This window comes from Dryobates pubescens, chromosome 22 (genome assembly GCF_014839835.1).
Source record: "Dryobates pubescens isolate bDryPub1 chromosome 22, bDryPub1.pri, whole genome shotgun sequence".
Classification (NCBI taxonomy): domain Eukaryota; kingdom Metazoa; phylum Chordata; class Aves; order Piciformes; family Picidae; genus Dryobates; species Dryobates pubescens.
The window spans coordinates 8,057,382-8,083,536 of NC_071633.1; the positions used below are offsets into that span (position 1 = coordinate 8,057,382).

At 40.1% G+C, this 26,155-nt stretch overlaps 1 protein-coding gene across 2 annotated transcripts in view; it reads right to left on the reverse strand.

Moving 5' to 3' along the window:
• Positions 1–26,155, reverse strand: part of CSTF3 (cleavage stimulation factor subunit 3) — a 43,358-nt gene that overhangs the window by 1,171 nt on the left and 16,032 nt on the right. Inside the window, exons 4-20 of one of the 2 annotated variants that reach the window (XM_009896521.2) lie at positions 15,206–15,238; positions 14,725–14,822; positions 13,362–13,428; positions 13,218–13,252; positions 12,985–13,111; positions 10,322–10,399; positions 9,979–10,141; positions 9,399–9,508; positions 8,843–8,959; positions 7,700–7,774; positions 6,324–6,467; positions 6,123–6,225; positions 4,237–4,306; positions 2,817–3,012; positions 1,168–1,321; positions 674–768; positions 468–528 (exon numbers count right to left, since the gene is read on the reverse strand). In XM_009896521.2, coding sequence (XP_009894823.1) covers positions 468–528; positions 674–768; positions 1,168–1,321; positions 2,817–3,012; positions 4,237–4,306; positions 6,123–6,225; positions 6,324–6,467; positions 7,700–7,774; positions 8,843–8,959; positions 9,399–9,508; positions 9,979–10,141; positions 10,322–10,399; positions 12,985–13,111; positions 13,218–13,252; positions 13,362–13,428; positions 14,725–14,822; positions 15,206–15,238 — 1,726 coding nt within the window. The remainder of the gene's footprint in view (positions 1–467; positions 529–673; positions 769–1,167; positions 1,322–2,816; positions 3,013–4,236; positions 4,307–6,122; positions 6,226–6,323; positions 6,468–7,699; positions 7,775–8,842; positions 8,960–9,398; positions 9,509–9,978; positions 10,142–10,321; positions 10,400–12,984; positions 13,112–13,217; positions 13,253–13,361; positions 13,429–14,724; positions 14,823–15,205; positions 15,239–26,155) is intronic. The other variant, XM_054171588.1, reaches the window with a different exon arrangement.

Genomic DNA, 26,155 nt, shown 5'->3' on the forward strand with positions numbered 1-26,155 from the left:
ACTTGCCCTGTTTTTACGTTTCAGAACTCTGCCTTCTTTGTAGGAGCTCAGAAACCACTGCTGTTGAATTGCTCTCAACACTGCAGCAATGCACATGCAGAGTTATGCCCACCAATGAAGTTACCGTAGTGGCAGTCTGTAAGGTTACAGTTACAGTGCTGCCAGAAATAATGCCTTGCTCCTTTCAAAGGCTATTCTGAAAATCTTCATTTCTTTCTTTTGATGGCTACCACCAAAATGTTATTAAAAAAGCAACTGGTATTCTTCAGCTTTCTGACTGTGTTGAGCTCCCCACAGTTAAAAGTACAAGCATCTCTTTCTAGATTCCAGCCCACAGACATAGCCAATTCAGCATTAGACTCTAATAATTACAGATCTGTAAATGAGGTCTGGATTTTAGACAGCAATATCTATATGTAAAACAAAGTCATAATGCTGATCTACTGCAGAATGAACAAGTAACTTACTGTCTGGCAGTTTGCATCTTCTAAATATCTCCATGAGCTCATCCACTTGGACAAAGGGACCCTGATTTGTTAAGAAAAAATGAAAAAGGAGAGAAGTGGAGAAGGTTATTTGCAATGGAGTGATAGCGTGATATAGAACCATGGTTTTGTCAAAACAGAATCTCTTCTGCAAATTTTTGAAGTTTTCAGAATTCATTAAAACAAACCTGAAAACAAACAGGAGGTGGCAGGAGCTTCATGAGAACTACAGCTGCTGGTGGAACAGGAAATACACCTCCTGGGACAGGATGTAAACCTGGAGCTGTGGGAAGAAAATCTGTGTGAAAGCAGTGCAAGAGAGCTAGACTTCAATTACTTGTGCAGCATTATGAGTTGGTGCAAATAATGACTGCCCTGTCACTTTGCCTCTAGTAAACTCCATATGGCTTTGTCTCTGATCTGAAGCCTAGGAGCAGTGTGTGTAACAGCTTATTACCATTTAGCAGACCCTGAACTACCTGTACTTCTTTCCATGTGACCCTAGTATTAAGTAAAATATATACGCCTCGAGCAACCCAATGCAATAACAGCCTTAAATTTAAGTACATGTTTAGAAGACTGAAGACTAGGAAAGTCTCTGTGATTAGATTCACTGAACAAACAGGTTAATAACTTGCCATCAGGTGAAGAACAACCACTTCTGACTGAACCTCTGACTTACGTGCTAAGTGTCTTGGCTGAAATGGAATCATTTGTTGGGTGTCCGGTTTTGGATATTCAGGTTTTCTGTCTACTTCATCTTTGAGAACAGGCACAATGGAAGGTGCAACCACAGGGTCTGGAATTATAGCTGCCAGCTTGGCACGGGACACATCCTGCAAAAGGCAATTAGAGAGGACTGAACTTGGCAGGATCACATTGCTTGTTGAAATTACAGAATAAAACTTCTCTCTGCACCGGTTGCTTATTCTCACTTTGTCATCATCATAATTTCAGATGTCCTCTTAGAAGACCATCTGGACTTAACTTGCACATTTCCATCAAACATTTAGTCCTACAGTGACCCAGCTGGGAGTCAAGCCACTTGTTTTTGTTACTGAATGGGCCCATATTTGTCATTTCTGAGTGGCTCCTTTTTTTAGGTTAAAAAGGTTTAGGTGAACAGGTGCAGACCACTAGGCCTTCACAACTATCAATTCTCCCTCATTTCATTCCCTAGCTTGCTTTAACTGGAGAAGAAATAAAGCATAAGGCAGTCAGCAGGCATGCAAAGCATCAGTTCAAACTGGATTACATTTTGGCATGTTGCAAGCAACAGAAATCAGCCCAAGGGCTGAATCATTTTGAGTACGCCCCACCTCACAGCAGGACCTACTGTCTTGTAAGCACACCTGCAACTTCCAGTTGAAGGAAGGCACTGAGTGGGTCAGTGTGACTTACTTCCGCCTATCAGGTTACATTACTACTGTGTGAAGAGCAACAGTTCAGCTGCTTTGCTAACTTTGATGAGTTCTGTATTTATTAAAGTTACTTTTCTGTGTAAGAAATAAATGGAAGCTGAGGCTCTGATTTTGAGACATGTATTGAAGGCTCTCATCCTGTTCACACAAATGAGAAAGTGTGTTTCATCCAACAACAGAGCTGTTTCTGCCTCTGACAGCCTATTTTACATCATGCTCTAAAAACAAATACATTAAAAATCAACATTCTGTTTAACAGTTACTTCTGGACTAAAACAGTGGTTAGAATACACGTGGTCAGAAACAAGATGGAGCTGTCTGGCCTAGACTTTAAATTCCAAATAGCAGGACCAAAGCACTTTAGCCACAATAAACAACTGGAAAAAAGCAGGCAGCCATGATCTCCAGGTCATTTTCCTCAGCCTTCTGCAGCACCCATTGGGACTGCAGTATGGCCACTGGTTTGATGTGGCTCTCCATGAAGTGAAACAAGTTTTGGCAGCTGGGGGGGAAGGGCAGCCAGTGATGTTTCACACTGGTGATCTTATTTCACAAACTTGCAAAAGAATTTTGTGGGTTTTAGGGACCTCAGGGTTAAGATTGAAGTGGAGCCCTGTAGCTGCGTGGTGATGACATTAACACATTGACCTCTCCATGGGAAGATGAGGGGTAAATATGAATACACAAAGTTGCTGATAGTTGTATTCCTTCCTCCTTTCTGTCCTGGGCCCATATTGCCTGGCACTTTGCTGCCCAACAAGACAAAAAGGAGGCATTTCAGGCCTGCTTTTCTATCAAGGAGAAAAAAACTGTAAGGCAAGTCCTAAGCAAGGAATTGTCTGAGTTTGCTAGTGCTGAAAAGTAAACAATAAAATTAAAACAGTAAAATTAAATGTTCTTATCCACATACCTTATAACCAAGGGCCTTCAGTTCGCTAGCAGAGCAAGGGTACAAATCCATGAATTTATACCTGTCTACCAGCAGAGCTGTTTCTTTACCCTCATATTCTTCCTTGAATGCTGTAAATCTTCGTTTTTCGACTTTCAGTATGCTAGCCAGATCACCAATGTTACTTTCAAAAGCTAAAAACCGAGCCCAGATTTCCCTGTAAAAGAACAAACAGACACTAGCTGAAGGAGACAGAAGTACTGATCACAACCCAGTTAAAAAACAGACAAGAGGACAGTTTCAAAGGAAGCAGTCTGGAAAGAGGAGACTCTTCCTTTTCTTTTCTGTGGATGCATCTATAACATGCATTACCTCCCCAGTGCCTTACATAGCTCTGTAAAAGCTTTCCATCTAGTGGATTGTAAAGGACTTGGCTATGGAAAGGGAAGGATCGCTGGTGTAAGTGACTTCAGCATTTGAGGTAAGCTTTTATCATCAATGTAACATGCAACAAATAGATGTTACTCAGCCTGCTACACAGAAGTTTACTCTGATCATGGAATGTGAAGGACTTTTCAACACAGATCATGGTTTAGTTTCTCTGCAAAGACTAGCACATTCTAGCAGGCTAGAGCAATACCCTGTAACACAACAGGCAGCACTTCAGCATTTCAGATGGCCCAAAACATACACAGTTACTGCTTACTTCTCTGCAAAGCCTTACACATAAGCAACATCTGATCACATTTCTGAACTTGATTCAACATTCATTTTAGCTTTGGAGTCCACCTTTCTCTCAGTTTTAAAATGAGCCATTTCTCATGGAAGTTCAGAACTGAAGTGCAGAACAAATGTGCACAGCAGTGCAATATTTGATGCCTATGTCCTCCAGAACAGTGGTGAACATCTAGACTGCAAAGACTCCACTAACCATTTCTGCACAGAAATACATTTTTAAAGTAGTCATGAAAACGTAGCAGTGAATGGTTAATCCAAGCATTTTCTGTTTCTTTCACTATTTCCAGTTGGCTCAGAACTGCTCAACACTCTCTCAATAAATTCCTGACTCACCTTCTCCAGTGCAATGCTCCTGAAAGAAATTCTCAGCTCCCTCTCCCCATTTATCTACCTGAAGCCTCTCTCTAGTCAGTGCTATGTGACATTAGCCATGCCACCTGCTCAATCCACTGAATCCTTACTGAGCAGGAGGGCTTTGCACTCTATCCTCTTTAAATTAACTAAAGAACTTCACTGCAAGTGGGATAGGGACTTTCAGAAATCTGTCACAACTGTTGCTATTTTGGACAGCATGAAGAGGGGAAGGAACATCTGTACCTAACTCTGTCCTGTTGGTCATTTTCCTAATGTCTTTGGGATGTTTGTAGCTGGAAAGGGGTTATGTATCTTTTTTAGCATAGTGAAACTGCTTGTGCAGACATACCCAGATTTCTCAGGTGGAAGGCTCCCTGAAGTTAAAACACGTTCAAACAAAACTCTTGTATTATTGTCCTCTTTAAAAAGAGAAAGAAAAACAGAAAAGAAGAAAAAAATCACACTGAGTAAAATATATTAAAGACAATTTAAAACAATTTCCATTCAAAGAAATGTGTACATCGAATCAAACAGAAAGCTGACATTCTGACACCTGGACTTGAAGTTTGGCAAGTAGGAAAAAAACCTGAATGCCCTACATAAAACCTCATCTGATGTTAAACTCCGTTGTGGATTTGTTATGTGAAAGCCTGGTTTTGTGGGCAGCAACAAACTGAGCCTAGTACAGCCTCTTTCATAACATCACAGATACTGCTATAGATCTCTTGAGTTTAGATCTCTCTGGTTTGGAATGTGTTCATAAATTATCACGTTATCTCGGTAATTTTAAGTTTGGCCCTTCAATTAATGACTTCCCTTTGAAATTAGGACAATATTCATCTACTTGTATTAATATACCTGTATATTCCTCAGAAGTCCTCCCAGAATTATTGAGCCCAGTTCCCAAAGTGCAGTCAGCTTCTGTACATTGCCATCTGAGGGGAAGGAGTGTTTGGTGTTCTTAAATCCGCTAGCCTCAGCCCTGTCTCTCACTGTGCTTTTTACCATCTCTCACATTTACAGGAATTCACAGATCTGTTTTCTTGGGTTTAGTAAAGACTGCTGGGTTGCCAAGACAGAGCAATATACTGGCAAGATTTAAGATTGGTTTTGCTGATGGTAGTCTATGGAAAGGCATTGCAAAATATTCATACAGACCTAAAACAATTTGCAAAATTGAATATACTTTGACTTGAAAACAAAATTGTTTAGAGCTCACAGGAATGAAAAAGCTCTGAATCTGTTAACACTTTCAGAGCCTGAAAAAACCCCAGTGCTGTAGTCTGATAGGAGAGATTCACATGCCTGGTGCCTACAGAACACACTGGAAGGTTCAGAAGATCCAGCAGCACAGCTACACACAGCCACTGCTCACAGCAGCAGAGTGGAGACTGCCTCACAAAACTGAGCTGGCAATTGGTAATGAAAGCCAGACTGTGCTACACCTGTGTCATGCTACAAACACTGAGCCAGAGTATTGAAAAAAGCTGATTAATGGGTACCTGGCAGACAGGGCTGGGAGAAGATGAGCCTGGAATGAACTGCTCTTCATCCTCTTCTCTAGTTCCCCATGAAACACAACACAAGGCCTCTGCCAGCCCCTGCTCCCCAAAGCAGCTCAGGTTTCTTTTAACACACTAGCTCCTGCATCAGGGAACCCCACACAGAGGCCTTTTGTTGCCTGGGCCTCCCAAGTTCCCTGTACCCCTAGTGCTGGCACAGACATGCAGCTGCATGGCTTACCTGTGCCCTGCTCTTTTGTATTGCAAACCATTGCTCCAGCAAATTCCAAGCAGGACCAATATTCACAATACTGCTTTTATAGCTTTTATACTTGGGGAGAATGAGTTTAAATTAAGTCTAACCCAGCACTCCTCTCATGCTGCTTTCAACCTCCTATAGAACTTTTTCCTGGAGATTTGGATTTCTCAGTGTACTCCCCCCTGCTCCCTACATCCCACAGATTTAAAACTGCTGCAGTGCAAGTGAATGAATGACCATTTGGAAAGTTCACTCTATTCAGCAGAACTGAGATCTAATGTCAGTGTACTTCTGGAACTTCAGTAAGGACAAAACAGCAGCTTTTGTTTTCAAATCAATGGCTCGGTTTCACGAAGAGGTTTCATTGCTTTTCAAGAAGAATTAAAACTGAAATACAAAGACCTTGGCCTGAACCTACACTCACAGAGAAGGCAGCTTAAGGTTTTATTAGACCACTCAAAGGTTAAAGCTTACCATTGAGGTGAGAAAGGTAGTCGATATATGCCAGTACATATTCTGGAATGTCTCCATATTTTTTCAGCCCTAGCTCAAAAATCTTAAAGGCCACAGACTTATCCTGCAAACATTAGAAAAAATAAATAAATGTTATCAGCTTTAGTGAGCTGTGTATCCTCCTGACACTTCTTTAGTATCCAGCTGAGCATCTGTGATTACCTTACTACAGTAATACTCCATTAAAGCTGCTGTAACGTAGACATGGTGGCGAGTCCGGGTATCCTCTCTTGCTTTCTTAAATATCATTCTTCCGGATTTTATGCCTTCTGCTCGCCTTGCAAATTTCATGTATTGGATATAAACCTAAGGTGCATATGAATATTTATATTGCAACAGTGCTAATGAAGAACACTAGGACATAAGAAAAGCTTTTGGCTACAGCTGAAGTAACCTTTACTCACACAACACAGCTAATAAATCATAATAGAAACAAGACTCTGGTGTGCTTCTGGAAGACAAAGCTTTTCTTTATTAAAAACTCAACATACAACAACATTTTAATACACAGATTTTCCCAGGTATGTTGATAAATGTAATTTACCTAAGTTGGTGCCTTCAGAGAACTAGAGGTTTATTGTTAACATGGTAAATTCCAACAAGGGTAAGACAACCATAAAGCTAAAGAACAGCCAAAGGGCCTGATGAACGTGAACCATACATTATACAGTCCAAGGCACAAATCATCATGTCTGCAAGTATTTATACCTGATCAAGGAAATGATAAATGTGCCATTTAACTCAATGGCCAGTTTCTGATTTGCATTTCTTTGGGATTTAACTTTCCTTCACAAATAACAGCATTTCTCAAATAGGAGGAACTAGTCTGTGGTTTCTCAGAAAACGTGTATTTGGGAAGCATGAAAATCTATGTGTAAAGAACAGAACCTGTTAGTAAATTGAAAACTTTCCTCTGACACTGACCTGTTGTTTGATTTTAGACTTCAGAGCTTTGTCCCTTTCATGATTTGTCCTATTTACAAGCTCAATTTTTTGAAGGCAGATTACTTTCTCACACCACTTGTTCAGTACTAGAACAGATGGCACCACAGACAATGCTGCTTACTATAGAACTCAAGCAGATGTGCAGCCACGCTTTTTGATACTTCCATGGTGCACAACAGATCTATTTGCAAACTACATGTACACAAGATGGGGTATTTCTGTGTAGGGAGGACAACAGGCAAAAGCAATGCCTCTTTAATCAAAGGGGAGGTAATGTGAAATTTGAAGTGAGCCAACAAATTATACACCAATTCTTATGAATTGCATCATGAAATCTTTAGTATCTTTTATCTTCATCACTTGTTTTAAGAGATTTTCCAATAGGAACAGAGGAGAAAGGTGCAGAGGACTTGGTGTATCTAAGTGGATTAAAGGCTTATCAACCTTGCTGAAATTTTACTCTTAAGTCTGTCATCTCATCACTCTACCTGTTCAGTCATCCTTGTGACCCAACAAACTCCTGTCAGTACTTCCCCACTCTTTGTGTATACTCAGGCAAATGTGGAAAAACTCAATACTAAGGATCATCTTACCAGAGTAGGATCAATGTCTTCAATAGCCAGGAGTCGGTTGTATATGCTGTGTACTTTCTCATACTTCATTCGACTCTAAGCAAAGAAAAGGAAATAGAGACTTCTTGATTGCATGCAAAAATCAAACTGAAGAAAAGAGTAAAATGTTTCTGCTTCCTTTTCCCCCCAGATGAACGTTGTGCAGATCAGTCCCTTTATTCTGATGCATTTTACACCTTCTGCAGTCATTTCTTTACTTCCCACATTAATTTCTCACTAGTGCTTTTCAAGAGTCTCTGGAGTCTTTTCCTAATTTAGAACTACTGTAGCACAACTGCCACTGTAGGTGTTTGGGATAACAAGAATGTTTCCTTGGCCTCTGTCTAAAAGCAACATGCAGACAGCTAGGAAAATCACCTTCTTCACTCTGTTCCCTGCCAGCTGCAGCTCTCCACATTGTACTGTGCAACCTAAAAGCCCCTCAACAGCCAGAATGGTTAGGACACAAGAGACTGCACTGAAAGCCAAGGAACACTTTTATTTTTAAGGGCAAAGATGTTCGTTTTGTTTTGCTGTTGTCCTCTGGATCTTCCTGCAAAGACTCTTCCATGTTACAAGTGGGTAAAATACATCTTGTAGAGGATTCCATATTCCTCACCCGATCAGTGGGAAATGGCCTTTATTCCTGGTGGTTCATGTGCAAAGCCAATCACTGTTGGGGCATTACAGAGGCCATGCAATACAGTGGTAGTCTGGGTAAAGAGATTTCGCAGGGAAGGTGCAGTGTAAGGTGCCTCCTGTTGACCCTCGGAGCCACCCAAACACAAACACTGAACCCCCAAGAACCAGATATGTAAGATGTTCTTTATCCCCATCTTAAAAGTGAAGAAGCTGATGTTCCAGTAAACATAAATCTATCAAACCTTCAACTTCATGGTGATTTGGAAAATGTCAGTGTTTGAGTGGAAAGGCAGTAGATTGAAAAAAATAATAATTGTGACTTATGCTACAGACTTTTCCATTTTGTCTGCTCAGTCTCAGAAACACTGGATGAGGTTCAGGCTAGAAGGATCAGTAAATTAGTTCTGTAGAAGTATGTGTATTCATTATGTTTCAAATAAATGACATTACTGATGGGAGGTGTCAGTACATTGATTTGCTCACCTCTTCATAATCTGCATAGGCAAAATAAAGAAGCATGTTCTTCTTTAGTAAAGTGCTGATCGCTCGTTCATAAATATTAGCAGCCTCATCACTGAAAAGTTTAGCATTGTTCATGTCCTGTTATAAAATAAGTGTGGTAATGTAATTGTTCAGCATCTATGACAAAGAAAGCCAATGTATGAAGTATCTTCTGTGGGCGAAAAATCCAAGTGAACTTCCAAGCAGTGTTCTAACAAGGACAATCATCTCCCCAGTACTTAAAGAATCACAAAATCAGGCCCAAACCAACCCAGCCCCTCCTCCAAGACCTAAAACTGGCCAAAAAGGAAATAGCTTTTCATAATCCTCATCACAAATATTCTTACTTCTTAATTTTAGAGCTCTGAACATGACACAATTTACAGTGCTAAATATTTTTCACCACCCTCCTCCTCCCCCTGCCCGCCCCTACCCCCCCCCCCCCCCGCCTTAGTTCTTAAGCATTTAAGGAAAAACTGACAGCACACCATGTCAAAGCAATGAAATAAGCAAAGAAAATACAATGGCAATCTCTTACCCCCTTTTCAGCTAGCAGTTTACTGGACTGCTCGAGATACTGTGCAGCTTCATACCAGATATCTGGGTGATGTCCCAGAACCAAAAGGCATTGCTCATAGGCAAACATAACTGGGGGGGGGAAATGGTAAGAAATACATCTTGTACATTATTGCAAAAATGGTGTCATCTTGCACAATGCAAGCATGAAACAGATAAATCAGCACACAAACCAGATAACGTTAGCACTAATTGGCTTTTAATACAATGATCACAACTGTTGTTCTTCTATATTGCCGGGAACTTTATCAGTCATTAACAGCAGTCAAAACCTGCCTCCTCCACAGAGGAAGAAGCAAAATTCATTTAGGAACATCAGACAAAATCAGGCTCTGATCCACCATACCCTGACCACCAGTGGCACACGATTATAGCACTGTTGCCCCAATCCAAGAGCAGTTTAAAAAAACCCCACTCACACAATTCAAGAAACTCAATAAACTTCTGCTCCAGCACAATCCCTGAGCACTAAAAACTGCATCATTGCTTTTGCTGGAGGCACTGATAGAATAGAAGACATAGAATTCTACATATCTAACTACCTCTTTTTGTTATGAGAGTTTGATCTTCTGTTCGCAGAGGATTGCTCTTTTCCCACTGGATGTACTTCTTCCACATGTCTACCTGCTGAGCCTCCTGGGGGGTATTTTGTGGGGGAACAGAAGGAGCATTGCGGTCCAGACCTTTCATCACTGTCTCATATTCCTGAAACAGCAGCAATGTTTTGAACAGCAGATTTAAACACATGAAACACTTTAGGTTATGCTTTATAAAGTCCATACAAATATGTTAACATTAAAGTCTAACACAAACTTACTTGAAAGTAAGAACTAAGTCTAATGCTGGTTTGTAGAGTGAAATACAAGAGTTAAGAGAAGGTTGTACCTTTGCTACACGCCGTGCATTCATGTAATCTCTACTCCTGTCTTCGATCATCTTCTTAGCTAAGTGAATATTGATGCCCTGGAGAAGGGTGAAAAAAAGTGAATTGGGAATGTGCAATTGCACTTTGGAAATACCAAATCACTGTCATACAAAACAAGCTTGAAAGGGAAAGACAAAGTGAGCATGATGGGCAAAATGATTTATAAATACTGATCTCAAAAGGTATTGCATTTCTCCTAATAAACATAGGGTCATGAACTTTTGTATCAGAGAATAAGCTCACTACTGAAAATAAACTGACCTGAAGCACCTCAGTATATTAATCATTTACAGCTTTCAAAAATACAATGAACTTTACATAAACCTGCTGGGGAAGACTCATCAGAGTCACAGCTCCCTGCCTTGCTGCTGCCTGCTGTTCACCAGGCAAAGCCTGAGACAGCATATGAGCAATTCAGTTTTCTTGGACAAGTAGTAACAGAAACTGACCTCCAAGCTCAATGCTCTGCCTTCTTCTCTGTTTCTGAAGTAACTGAGAGCTTTTAAAAGAGGTTATATTCCACATACACCCTGCCATATACGTGCCATTCTCAGATGAGAGAGACTTGAGAGTGGTCACCACAGAGTGACATTCCTTCAGGACACACACACAGAAGGCTCTGCTGTGTGCTGAGAAAGAGCAGTGGGGGAGCTGGGGCAGTAAAGCCTCCAGGCACAACCCACACCTCAGTAACAGCAACACAGAAACACAGATCTGGCCATGGGGTCCCAGGCACAAACAAAATCCACTTGTACAGCAGAAGCAATCACCCTTTTGTTCATGCCTGTGTCTGGGTGGATCTTGCTGGCATGGCTTGGTGGGACTTTGAGAAAGGTGACTGCAGCTTTCAGACCTATTCTAAGCAGGCATCTGAGCTGGGTACTGCCTCATTATAGAAGTGAGGGCACCATCTGTACTCGTGCAGAGTGCTGGCTGGGACAGCTATCTGGGCCAGTTACCATACAAAACGATTAATACCTCATTTAACCCAGGACACAAATGTTCTCCCAGGAAGCACTCCTGGCCTCACAAGGAACAGCTGTGTGACTGTGTAAACCAAAGATTCTCACTAGGGCTAAGACTAGCCAGTGAGTGAGATTAGATAGTGACACTTACTACCATTTTTGACCACTGGTAACTGGCAAGCTGATATTGCTACCTGATGGCTACCAGGTGAGATAAAGGGGAGCCTGAGAATATTTTAATTGCAGCAAATAGCCAGTAACCTTTTGTACTGAGGCTGTGTTGTTGGGCTACTTCTCCCTCAAAGAGCCCTTCTGGTGAGATGCATTTCCTTTCCTGTACCAGGACACCTGTACACAGCAATCTCTTTCGCCTTAGGGCCAGCCTAGCCAGAGCAGGACAGGCAGAAACCCATGCCCAAGTAGAGCACCAGCCTTTAGCTTCCAGCAGCTCTGAACAGCTCAAAGGTATTGGTTTGTTACAGGTGTCAGCCAGAGCTGCCTCAACTAGAAGGTACAAAATGAAAGTAGAGCAGGTTACGGCTATTGTTTTGACAACCTCCCCATGTATTAACCAATGTGGTTGGAGCCAGCAGTGACAGCCTTCATTTGCTGTGTGGGAGGGGAAGAGGTTTACAGGTGAGCTGTGCTGGGGATTTTCCTGTGCAGGGGGAATCTTCCCTGGGTATCTTCCCTGGTGGTCAGACGACTATCTGTGGCACTCCTGAATACTGATAGGGTGGTGAGCTATTACAGTACAGCTCATGGCTGCAAATGCCCGGAGGTACTCCCACTGATGTGGCTTCTGATGTTAATAGGGCCACCAAGCCTATGACTTGCATAATTAGCAACAAGGAAAGAGAAACTGACTCATCTTTCTTTCTCAGTGCACAGCTGACCCCTAGCATGCCAGTACTTGCAACCCTGGGCACGACAGACAGGACAAGGGAGTGTTCTACGAGCATCCCTGCTTGATGGCGGTGAGCATGAGGTCATCTTCCCTCAGTTCTGCACTCTCCCCTCTGCTGACTGGGGCAGGTTAACAAGCTGTCAGCAACTGTGTTTACAAATGCACTATAAAAGTGTGGGTAGAAATTAGCCTGCAAAGGCCAGTGAGTTGAGGTTACACTTGAAGACAGTGTGGTAGCAGTCTTATCTGCTGTAATGACTTCAGGTGAAGGATAGTGAAGAGCATTTTACATGTACTTGAGACCATATAACTGAATACTATGAAGGAAGTCCAAACCATGATAGCTGAATGCCATTTTAGCCTGTTCAACTGTAACTGAAAGGAAGGGAGTGCCTCCTTGGGGAAGCAAGCCCTCACTGCCCACTGATCTGCTCTAGCTTCCCTTAAACACGTTCTCCAGCACTGATAACAGTGATTCTTAACTCACTACCAATTCCAGCAGGCCAGCTGGGAAATGGGACAGTTCAATGTATCCTATAGAAAGTCTTTAAAATAAACTAACAAATTAATTCAGGTACCTATAGAGTTTTGCTACAGGTCTTGGTACATGCTGTACACACAATGTGTTTATAGTGCTGGTCATCTCTTTTCTACATAATTATTTAGTGGATACAGTTTGGGCACCACATTTGATTAGATGACTGAGACTTCTTTCTTAATGTCACCAAAGAAATGTCATATTCTTGATTACCTCTTCATATTTGTTATAATCTCTCCAGAGCTGCTCTATGTTTATCATTGGATTCACGCAACCACGCTGGTAAACCCTACGGACAGCCGTGATCCTCTGGTTTTCTGCATAAGATCCTACTGCTTCTCTGGATGATGGGGAGAGAGATTAACATCAGCTACTGCAGGTCACAACTGCTATGAACATCAACAGTACGTTAACTGAGCTTAGAAAAATTCTTTCAAGGTACTTACACGCCTTTCAAAAAATTGATGTAATCCACCCAGATCTACATGAGAAAGAACATTACATATCATGAAACCCATGTTTAGTTGTACTTGTTATCATGTTAGAAACAAAACATGTTTCGATAAAAAAACAACAAACCAAAAACATACCTGGTATGACATGATTTCCATGCCAATCTTATCCAGAGCAAAATCATATGCCTGAGCCATTTTTTCTCTAAAAAAAACACAAACCACAAAGACCATAGAGCAAGTGTTCAGTATTTTAAAAGATCTTTATTTAAGAGTATTCCTTTATGCAGCAAATGCTAACCAAACATTGAGGCATGAATAGCAGCATTCAACAGCTGAGAGTAAAAGTTGGCATTCAGATAGCTTTAAATTCTGCACTTAAGGTTGGTGGGGGCTTTTGTTTGCTTCCTTGTGTTTGTTTGCTTGTTTTCTGTTTAAGAAAATTATTTCAACCTCTTGGTGGCAATCCAGCATACTAACAGCCCCTGATCCCCCCTGAAGTGGACATCCATGTATACTGTGGAAATCCACATATACTGTGTGGCACTGAGAAGACAGAAAACAACTGCTCTCTACATCTTCATAGTCGACTGGTGTACTTGTGGTTTCCCTCTTTTCCTCAGAATTCCCTAAACATTGCTGTAATTCTCCAGGAATACAAGAATGCTGTGGCAATTAGGAGCAGCCCCTCTGTGTGGAATCTACTCTATATCTTTCACACGATTTCTTATCCCTCCCCCAAATTTAAAGTATCTTTCATGCATTTCCTTGATCAAGTTCCAGTGGAAACAGTTTTTTCTCTCCCCTGTTTTTCTCCCAGTTTCCTTTACTCAAGCATCTTTCAGTAACTTACTGCCTCCTTGACCACAGTAGCAGGAAAACTAGAGGAAAGTTAAATCAGGTGAAACAACGGGGAGAATGAGGGCTGGTATTTTCAAAAGTCTTTCAAAACAGTCTTGTAAAAATGTATTTTTTTAAAATCTTGTTTATTTTTCTGTTAATGCTTTAGTTACCTTGCCAGTTACAGTACAAAGAGATCATTGTGGGCTGAGAAAGAGTTTGGAGATACTGAAAGGTACTGATATTTTATGAAGCATCAAACTCAGTCCAGTAGGGTTATAACTAAGCAAAACATAGTAACTCAACAGGGATAAAGATTAATACATCCCCAGAACTTTGACACCCTGATTTTTTTAATAGGGACTCTAAACAGGTCACTAAGGGGGAAGGCAGCAAAAGGTACTGACTGAGGAAGAGGTGTGCTTCAAATTGGTTCAAGCACCAATGGCACCTGTGGGGAGAGGGCACGGATACACCAGCTACCCCTCCTGTTCTACAGTTCCAGACTGAGAAGCAATCCTACTCAGCAAGTTCAATTAATTTTAAAGAAAAAGTTTTCCAAGCAGATTTGCCACCCAGGTTTCCCCCCATCCCTTAGACAAAAAACAAGAACAGATTCACCATAACACTGGAATAGTTCAGAGCAAATCTGTTAACTTACTTGTAACTAGGTAGCTTCCCCTTGGTTTCTCGTACATAGGAAAGGTAACATTTCCATAAATCAATGTGTAAAACCTTCATAAGGCATCGCTGAAATAACTGTTTAATACATCAAGAAGATGTGGTCAGGATTCCAGATACAGAAATTAGGTTTCTACTTTTAAAGCTATACAGTATGAATTAAAAGAATCTTTTCAATTATGACTGTTGTTTGTAAGAAAGGGTAAGTTAAGCTGCTCATCCTTTTGACTAAAGCATCTCCTTGCTATGCAAGGGAACTGAGAGAGAATTAAACCCAGAAATTGCTCTGTGCACTTTGCTGATTACAGCTTGGTAGCAGTAACGAACCAACTTTAGTGATGCTTCTTATCAGTGTTTTTGAATAGTGCATTCAACAACAGCTACAGTGCCTTTCAATATGCTGCAGCCTAATTACAAGATTCTTGCTATAGAGATATATTGCATACATTGACAGGACTCACCTTTTCCACTTTGTCATAATTTTTTGCTTTAATCTATAGGGAAGCAGAAAAAAAACAAACAACAAACAAATCACTTAGGAGACTATTTTTGAATAATAGGAATATATTCTTTATACAGTACTAGAGCATTTCACTTTGGCTGTCTAAACTAATGACCACATTAATGTTGCAAATATAATTACACATAAAAGGTCAGCAGGTTTATTTATGGATTATTTTTTAAAAACCAATTTGGACTTCCACTGGGGCCAAAATTTAGGTATCAGCAGGTAAAGTTGATTTCCTGTATTCTGGACACTCAGACTTAACCTCTAATTTCAAGGTACTTTGTTGCCTTAAATGCGTAGATTGAACCAGGTACCAAAGCCTCTAGATCAGGATTTACTAAATTAAGGGCAAAATACCATATTTACCAATAGGCTAATCAGTGTATTCTAATTGAATATTTATTTCTCAAAGTACACTTGGCTACAGCATGCTGATGCTGGATAAGTGCATCAGAAACCAAGGAGAACCTGTTCTTTCGATAGGTGCCTCCAGCCCTGGTGCTCCCTTCCAGGAGGGACTAAACCACATTCACATCTCAGCACTCATTTCATTCAGGCAGCACACACACCGCAAAACCTAATCTCCAAGTAACAAGTTGCCTTGCAGACAGGACAAAGAAAAGCACGAGACAGATGAAGAGGGCAGACTGGCACCCTTCACATATTTATTAGCTCATTAGGTGACCGTACTGGGCAATCTGTAGAGACACCTTGGAGAAACAAGGAAAATCCACACTGCCTTTAGTAGATGCTTATTTGCATTGAAGCAAAGAGGCTGTAATGAAATAAGTATGTTATACTGTGTTGTATTTTTTGAAGTATCCAACCTTTCAAAATTCCACTGCTTTTTGTGTACCTAGGGGGATTTACAGCTTTTTTTCTTGTGAAACATGATAGCCAGAGAAGCAGCTCTGAAAGCCTTTCCTTTTCCCCAAGGAGGACAGCAGTAGGCAGCAAACGGTACCCTTTGGCACGAGGTATTAGTTATCCAATTTTTTATACCATTCCCACTCTAAAGCACAAGAGAATTTTTAATGGAAGCATCGGGAAACACCATCCCATCTGCAGGAGGCCTCAAATAACCCTTGTGTATGTGTTGGTTTTGAACTGGAGCAGTAACCAGCTCAGCTTGAAAGGGTTTCACAAGGTCTGGGTTTGCAGAAACCCGCTGTCTCTGCTGACCAGACACAGCATTGATTACAGAGGTAACAACAACGTGAAACAACAGAGAACCCCATTAACCCCTGGGGTAAGACACACTAACCCAACACACCCTCAGGTACCAGTATACATTCTACTTCCACTTTCTCACAGCTTCCTGTGAGCAGAACACTGCCTTTCACCCTTTCAAAGGCATTTACAGTAATTGTAGGGTTGTTCAGAGAGAAGTCTTCTGTGGACACAAATTAAGGAATCTGATGCTGCCCTATTTCTAGCTGCAGAAAAGTAAATTCTTGTATTTTAGATTTTCTTCCATCATGCAATCCAAAAACTACATCTCCCGCTTTTTACTTCATCCTTCTTTGACAGCAAGAGAAAGTTTGCAGGTTCCTCATCACCTCTTACAAAGACAAAAAGGAATCAACTCCTAACTGAAGAGTCAGAGCACTCAGTCCTTGTCCCTCAGCCCCTGCAAACTCCTTTTATCTTTGGTTACGGAATGGAAAAGAACAACCAAATCTTGATTTGTATGTCTACCACAGAGCATATGAGTGTAGCTGCCTGCACATACTTCCTTGAGGTTACTCCAGTAAGGTCTCCAATAAAATGAGCAGATTTTTTTTTCAATCTAAAAAGACTGAATTCAGAAGACAGTGTAAATCCTTTACTGGTAAAAACTGAAAATGAGGTAAGTGGCTTTGCCACTGAGAAAGTCACCACCTTCTAGCTATTCAAGAACAAGACCCCCCCCAAATAACAAATATTTAAAAGCTCAGAATGAAAAGCTGAAAGCAGGTAGGGCAAAAATCTGTGTGCCTTCCAGTTTTAGCCATGTAAGAAGTGTTTTGCATGTCTCGAGTTACTACACCTCAGACAGTTCCTGGGTATAGCTGACAGGGCTGTGAATGCTCTCTGCCTGCTTGGCATGTCTCCCCCGCCTCCTGTTACCCAAAAGCCCAATGAAGTATTATTCAGCATAAGCAACCTAGACTGACCTCAATAGTTGTACACAGCATCAGGTAAGTGCACAGCAATGCAACTGAGCTATTTACTACAGCAACTTTACTAGCGCCTGGCAGCACTGCACCAAGCAACATCAAGAGACAGAGCACAAGGAGTACTTATCAGTTAGACTACAGACACTTCCAGTAACCACAGACACTGAAAAGTAAAATATTTTGTTAAGAACAAAAGCTGTATCTTCTGTTTGCATGTTATGACTCTCAGAACAAAATACTTTCTAAATCTATTATGAAAAGCTGCTGACCACATCTGGACAGCAGGTCAGTGCTATATATTTGTTAAATGCACAGGAATGGGTTCATATTGGTATCTGAAAATTCAGAAATCTTGGTACTGATGAAGTTTGGAGGTTGGAAACTGGCAGCACTTGTTAAAAACAAGTTAAAAACAGCAGTAATGGCCAATGCTTATCAGGTCTCACTCAATGGAGAGCTTTTATGAAGCTCCCAGAGCCAGAGGGAAGAACAACTATCAGCTCTGTCTCCTGTAGTAATTTGTTTGCACTTCCTGGCTCACCTCTCCCAGGCAACCACCCTGGCAGTCCTGGCTCAGGGTTGGAAAAGCCTATCTGCAGGTGGCTCCTTCAGGACCCACCATCACACATTTCTGTTCCATTTCTTGTTTTTCCTATTACAGACACAGGAACTGGCAGTGCTTAGATGTGGACAAGCATTAAAAGATTGACATTGAAACTAATTTTGTCCTTAAAGACAAATAAAACAAAGTGAATTCTAGTTCTTTATAGCAGGTTATTCTTCAATTTGATGACATGGAAACTAAAACAGGGAGGTGTCTTCAAAACAAACCGCATACAAAACGAGCTTAGGCATACTGCCATTCTAAGGTAAAACTGGTATATAGGAGTATCTGCCTCCATCCTTGAAGACTATACAAAAGACACCTAGTCTGACAATCTATGCTCAGACACTCCTGTAGTAAAACACATCTGACCTTGCCTTCTTCTGTCTTTGACAATGAGAAATTCTACCTCTTATGCTAAAAGAGTAACTTTAAATTTGATGTATGAACAGGATATTTCTGTATCTGCTTTGTAGAAGATTAATTCAAGTAACAGGGTCAAATTTCTTCCCAGAATACACAAATGTTCTTTCCCATAAGGAGCTTCACAAGCATTCAAAGGCAAAATTTAATCTATGAATTACACTGTATTTCATCCTTTTATTTAAGACATATTAAAAGACATGTGTGTCATTTATGATTATGCAAAGCAAGTTGTTTTATTAATCTAGAAATTTAAGACTACTTGTAGTTGTCCAGTGACACACAATACAAGCCCAAAGTGTCTTACTATTTTAATCTTTTCAGTATTTCTTGGTTCTGCTCAAGCTCCTAAGGAATGTTATGGATCAACATGGCATTTTCTGCCAGCTATTTCTGTATCCCAACACCATCCTTTTTTTCGTCGCTTGTTTTCCATGGGAAAAAAACAGTTGGAATCATATAATCTAATGCTCCTCTATCCACTGCTTCTAGCTCTCTCCTTGGTGAGGTAGATCCTCTTGCTCTCTACTCTATCCACTGCTCCTGCACTGCACTCTAACATTTATTTGGAAACTGAAAAGAAACGCTGTTCACCACTGCCAGACTATGCCAGCTGAGGAGGGGCAGGCTGGGAGGGAAGGGAACACAAAGGCAGTGCCAGCATTAACTTCCAAGGCTTTAGTTAACAGTGGCTGGTATTTTAGAACTACTATTTCTTAAAATATGGGTGTGGTTGTTTTTTTGACAAATACCACACATGCAACATCTGTAATGTGATGGGCTTTTCCCTCCCCCAAAACCAAAACAAAAAACCCCACTCACATAAGATACGCTTCAGGGTACAAAATTACAACCAGAGCATACACTTGCATGTATTGCTTTTGTTTATAACTGGCAGGGAGCTTCCTGGGAGAGACTTAGATTAATTCAGTTAAATGACTACATATTAGATAATTAAAAAGTCAGCATTTTAAAAATAGACTATGCAAGATTTATCATCACTAAACCAATCTGTCATTTGGGTTTTTTCACATCTTAACTGTTCAGGTAAACAACCAACTACCCCCTGTCAAGTCCAGTGGGATGTAACTTTGGTCTCTGCTAGTATAGAACTGTAGGTATAATAAAATACATTCACACTTCTCTACCCATTTCCATATGAGAGGCTAGGGCTGGCTGGAAAGATGTCAGTACTTTATTTGCACATAAATACTGCTTGGATGATAGCAGTTTGAACTATTCAGTCTGCTTCAAAGAAATGTCATCTTCTATCTTGAACATATGCAGCCATTTGCTATTAGCTGAGACTTGCAGTCAGTGACTACTTGCATGACCACTTAAAATGACAAACTCATTTTCCTACAGGTCAAATAACAGCAATTACCTTTGCAAATAGCAAAGCAAGCCCTGTTCAAGTGAATGAAATGCAGGTGAAATGCAGGACTAACCGCCACACTTGCATATGGTCATTAACCCAAGGAGACTGGATTATAAGTGCCTAGATAACTGATGTACAATTTATGTGTGCTGAATGAAGCACATCTCATTTGTGCAAGATACTCCAAGGCTTAGCTAATGAAATCCTTTATTTAAGAACATTAGCATGTAATTGCAGATGTAATTTCTGTAATACATAATTTTACTACAATTTGCACCAGATAGGGATTGAATGATTTGGTGTTTCTGCAGTCTTAATTCTGAATTTTAATATTCCTTGTGAAAAATAGAGCTTTTATCTTGCTATTAGTAAAGACTGCAAGGAAGAGATATAGATATGAGTATGGGAAGACTCATTTTCTCAAAATATAAGAAGATGTGATTCTAAGTATTTCCATTCACATGGTTATCTGTCCCAGTTTCAAAGTGACATAAAATGGGATTTGAAAAGTTCCTTAAAATCATTCTAAATTAAAGGTCTCAGACTACTATTACATGTATCATTTCTACAGCTTCCAGAACCATGGCATCACATCAAAATTTAAGTCATGTTGTTTCCACTAGGTGTATCATCACTTGAAAAACAGTCTCCCGGCAGAATGCAGTCACAGCTGCCACATAAGTAACAACAATGGAGAGCTTCTGAGGAAACCTAAGAACAGACTATTTAAGTTGGAAGAGACTTACAATGATTATCTAGTCCAACTGCCTGACCAATTCAGAGCTGCCTAGAACTTACAGCATGTTATTAAGGGTATTGTCCAAGACTGAAACACTTGGGGCATTGACCCCCTCTAGGGAGCTTGTTCCAATTTGATGAACCATACTTCCTGATCACAACCATCTTTTTGGTTTCATAGCTGTCTCTGGATTAAGAAAACAGTGGTCTATCATGTACACTACCATGTATTTATATTTAATGTATACTTTGAATCTGCTCACAGTACTTAAGAATAAACTTTTCAGTAGCTAAGACTACTGTTTAAGCTGATGATCAGGACCTGGAATGCTGCAAATCCAATAATCAGCTAATATCCTACATACATAAGTACAAGAACAGGCATTTACCGAGCAGCTACTGAAAACGTTTCCTTTCTACCGCAAAGTTCCAGGCCGTATCACCACTTTCTGTTAAAGATTAAAAACCAAAAAACCCAACCACTCTCCCAATAATAGGTGGCCACCTCTACAGGAAAGGTGACCACTAGGTAAATGAAGGGCAGTTGTTTTCATAAGGACAAGCTAAGTTGCAATGAGAGATTGCTACAGGACAGTGGAAGAGCTGGAGGGTTACTGCATAAGTAGCCAGTGATATGAAAGGTTGCTTCTGACTCTCCAACTTCTTGAAAATTGTTGTTACAGACTCATCAGCCCAGTCTTTAATAGCTTTTAGTAACAATTAACTGAAGCACATCAGGTTAACAACCTCACATCTCTCAGAGGCAGCAGCCTAGAGATCTCTACATGAAGACTTCCATCATCACCTGGCTTTAGATCTCCTGATGCAGGCATAATGCATGGCGAGGTGCTCAGGGGCTGTCCTGCACCATACCAGGAAAGGAAATCACAGTACTGGTGGCAGCATCTTTCCTGCCATGACGCAGGTGTATGGCTAGATTAGATGGGTTCCAACTGAAGGTTGTTCAGCATTATTGAGAAGCAGACCCTACAGTCCTTGAAGAAAAATAACTTTTACTTAGGCAATATGCCCATTCTAAAACTTAATATAACTATACGACTGCATGATGTCATTTACAAATGCTAAATATACTTCTATTTTCCACTCCTTTCTAGCTAGCTCCAACTTCATACCCAGATTCTCAATTTAACTGCAAATCTCATTTTAATAAAAAAAGACATCTTTCAATGTACCCTCTGGCTTGTAATTTCCAAGAAATCTTATTTTTTAAAGAGATCTTTGAATATCTAATGAAAAAAAGCAAGACATCTAGAAGGCAGCAAAGGTCTCTTAAACAGATTCTGTACTGACTTGGCAAAAAGGGCCGACAGTCCACATCTCAAGACCAGAAAGAGCTCCCCTTAGTCCTATTTCTAAAGGTGCCAATGGGCTCTAATATTTGATCACAGAAGGCAGTTGTCTCATCACAAGAAAAGAAGAATCAGAAACCTTAAAAGTAATATTGGAGAATATGCTCAAGCACAAGTAATTCTCTGCAACTGCATCACAGCACCAACCAGCAGTTGACAGGATGCATACTGTATTGGAAATTAAACCTTACTAAACCCGAATCAAGTGCACGTGAACTGCAATGCTACAAAAATAATCTCATAAGGAAAGGCCGTGTGTCCTGGCTTTGTCATGGATTTGCCTCCAAAGGTTAATGCTAAGCCTGCTGGGCTTCCATCTGTGGGACCACTCCCACCAGTCATACAACTAGTTAAAGACAAAAATATACATACAACTGCTTTTAAATCTATACAAGTTGATATTAGTGCATTGGTAGCTCATTAAATTACCTTACACTTGAATAACTGGCTATATAGAAATGCCAACTGAAGTTGGAAAATAAAAATACAGATTACACATTCCCAAGCTTCAGAAATTAAAGGTACATTTTAAGTGCCATTTCCACTGAAAGGGGAGAGGGGTTAACTCTACACTTAAGTCTTTAATTTCACAGTCAGGTTGAATAACTTACATCTTATGGGAGATTAAAACCCATTTACATCAGCTGCACTTTTTGTAAGACCAGATTTCTAAAGGCAATTCATTATGCTGCTCCTATTTGATATTCATTGGTGTCAGGTTAGCAGAGAACAGCCCTTGCTTCAGATTTCAATATAACAAAACCATTACGTGTTAACATTCATTTCACATGCAACTAGATAGGTGCATTTCCAGTTTATTCCTTATCTTATGAGAAAGATGAAATGCAAAAGACTACCACAAAAAAAGCAGGTCAGAAACTCACAGCTCACAGAGCCCAGCAAGAGATGCAATACAACTGACATCCCAGTTTCCTCCTATTTTGGTATATAGAGTACACCAGAAGTTAGGGCCAGTATTGAAACTAAATTCTCTGAAGTAATGAAAGGACATTGGCACAAGTAAGCCCCTAGACTTGCCAAAGCAAGCCTTGACCCACAAGTTAGAAATAAAATCCTGCTTACTGACCAGAAATAGAAGAGCTACTTGTATGTATATCTGTATGGAATTAATAAATACAGCTTGTAGTTCTGCTCCCCTTGCTAAAGAGCACTCTGATTAGCTTCTTTTCAGTAAAGCCTTCTTCGATACTAAACATCTCATTTGTTGCCTTCCACATTGAAAAATGTGTTTGCTTCTACATCATGGCACCAAGTGGTGCCCATGTAGAACTAAACATACTGCTGATTTAAGCCAGCAGAAATCCAGTCAGTTTGCTTCTTCCCCTTAGCCTTCAAGGTCAGCATTGTGGGGCTTTTCTGCTGTGATGATTCTAAACCCCAGAGTAGTGTTCTAAAACTTGCTGTAAAAAAAGAAACTCTCTCCAGTAGGTGGATGGCAGGTTACTATTTGATTTGGATTGGGAGGTCTTTCTTGCCAAGACAGATGCATCCTTACAGAAACAAACACTGGACAGAAAAAATACAGAATACTTTCAGATAGCATTTGCATTAAATAATGCTGTAAAGTGCCCATCAGTTTCAAGCACTGCATTGAAAACTTATGTAGGCTCTCAGCCGATTTCTTGGATATAATTTGCACAGCAGCTCACAAGGGATCCTAGAAATACTACAATAGTTTTCTTTTGTTGTATTTGGCTGCTTTATGCTAGGATGCCATGAGCAGCATTTGGCCCTATGCAAAGACACCAAGCACACAAAACCATCACCATCTGTAAGTGACAGGTAACTAACACAGCAGTTTAACTTAATCTGGTTAAGTATAACACAGAGAAATAATACTAAAACATAATGTAAACTATCTAAACTGAGAAAATGCAGGTTACAGCAAGGCAATCAGGGTTCTCAAGAAAAGACGTGAATTTCTCCACATTCATTTAGCCTAACATTGGAAGACAGCAGTGCTTGAATGCTTTTGCACCATTATGGTGATGCAGCAGGCTTTTTTTAAAAGGCAAAATACTGAAGGTTTAACAACATAGTAGTGCAGCATCACTACAAAAGCTCTGTGATTCCCTGAGTCAGCTGGTGCTTGAACAGAGAATTGACCTTGAATAAAGCTGAAAACGTTGCTCATGGATGAAAAGCATCATAGCCTAGACAGTTTTTTAGCAACTTGGCCAGCCTGGGGGAAAGGCAAAACAGGTAACACTAGGGAGGTCAAGTGCAACTTAGCCATTGGTCAATATTTCTATGCACTGAATGCACAAAAGTAAATTCTAAGAGCAATGGAAAATGTCTGACTACAAAGCTTTTGCAGAAATGACAGACCACTTGAAGTCTGTCATGCAGGCTAATGATAACACCTCATTTGTGCTGTGTCTTCATTTGATTCAGATCAACAAGGATCAAATTTATTTAGAAACATCAATATTTTTCTCATTAGTAAATTAGGCCCCCCACAGAGATTAAAACCTTCTTTTCAGAATTTCTGAAAATAGGAGAGGGGGAAAAAACCCACAAAACTTTTCTGGAGTTAAAACTAAGGTTTAGGAACATCAGTAAAATGACAAATACATAGTATCTTTTTGCCTTTTTATTTTGTAAACAGGTGAGGTGAGATTTCTTATGCATTAGTGTGTTTTTTTTTTTAACAGCTAAGACTAGTAGGAAAAACAGCAGAAACTTTATGGCACTATGAAAAGAGAAACTTACCTCCATCTGCTTAGTACTAGCAAAACATTTCTGTTGAATTAAAGACTGTCAGCTTATTTGCAAGTTCCATAGTACTTCTCTTTTAATATCCATTAACACACATACAGGAAAAAAAACCCTCAACAAGGGACAAATGTTTAAGTACCAATCTTAAATTGTATTTTTTAAAAAAGGCAAGGAAAACAAAACAAAGGGCCTGCATTAAATCACATGTTACATTGGAGAAGTTTTATCCTTTGACAATGCATCATACAGTCAGTTTCCTGCTCAGGCTTACCAGCACTGAGATTTTATCGAGGACAATATTGTAGAATATTCTGAGGTGTTAAAACAGCTACTTATACTGCCCATCTTGCTCAAGTACTCTTGTGCAATATTTCTGTTGACATTAATACATTGATAACATTTCCCTGAGGGATACTAGTTGCTAGTGGGCAACAATAAAGGGCAAGTAACATGTACTTACCGGGGCAGCAATTCCCTTTTTCAGGGTGTGAAGTAGGAAGACACTGTTCTGTATTAAACTTTTTAGTTTGCACCCACATCATGCACTGGGGACTACTTCAGAGTGCATTTTTACAAAGAAAACCCAGTGGGGGCACCTATGTGTACTTTAAAACGTTTATCCTAGTCTATTTAAGATCAGTCCACTTGAAGCTTCACATTCTTCATTGTAAATGAACTGTACTTCCTTTCAGTTGCTTTTTATGTAATGATCAGTCATCATCACCATGGAGTAAGCATTTCTCATGCAATTTTACAATTAGATGGAATTTACAATTACTAAAGCCACAGTCAGCACTACTGATGAAATTCCCTTAGTGAAATTTAAACTGCTAGACTAAGGCTCAGGGCATACTGCTTGCCATGCTAATTCAGTATGAAGGAAATGTTTTTTCCTGTATGAACTTGTCAGTGCTATCCAGTTACACAGGTAAACTTTCAAAGCATCCTGCTTGTATTCAACTACTAGTCACTGGAAGGTCTATGGAAAAATCTGAGAAGAGGGGTCAACTGACATAGCTGAGGGAAGGAAAGCTGCAAGCTAAACTTATACTGGCAAGATGTGTTACAAAACCAATTTTTTGTCAACTTACTCACTGTCACTTGTCTTCAAATGCTACTAACTGCATGTTAGTAAAGGGTGTAACACCTTTAAACAGATGAAAGCCTTCATCCTGTTCTCTGCAACAGTAACACCAATGACAGGGCTTCTTACACCTGAAGATCCTGCATATGGCGTAATTATATTTTATCTTCTAAGTATCTGTAATACAATACAATACAGAGGAGTAAACTATAAAGATTAACTAAGCCAAGTTTAAATGAAACTCTTTTGGAACTGTTCCTACAGAATATGGCATATCATAGGCTGCTAAAGGTGTTTGCATGCTTTACAAACGCAGTACCATTACAGCAGCTATGCAGTTCCATAAGCATAATTAAGAGATGCTCAGAACACCAGATTTCTTCTGCAATAATTAGGATGGAAATGTTT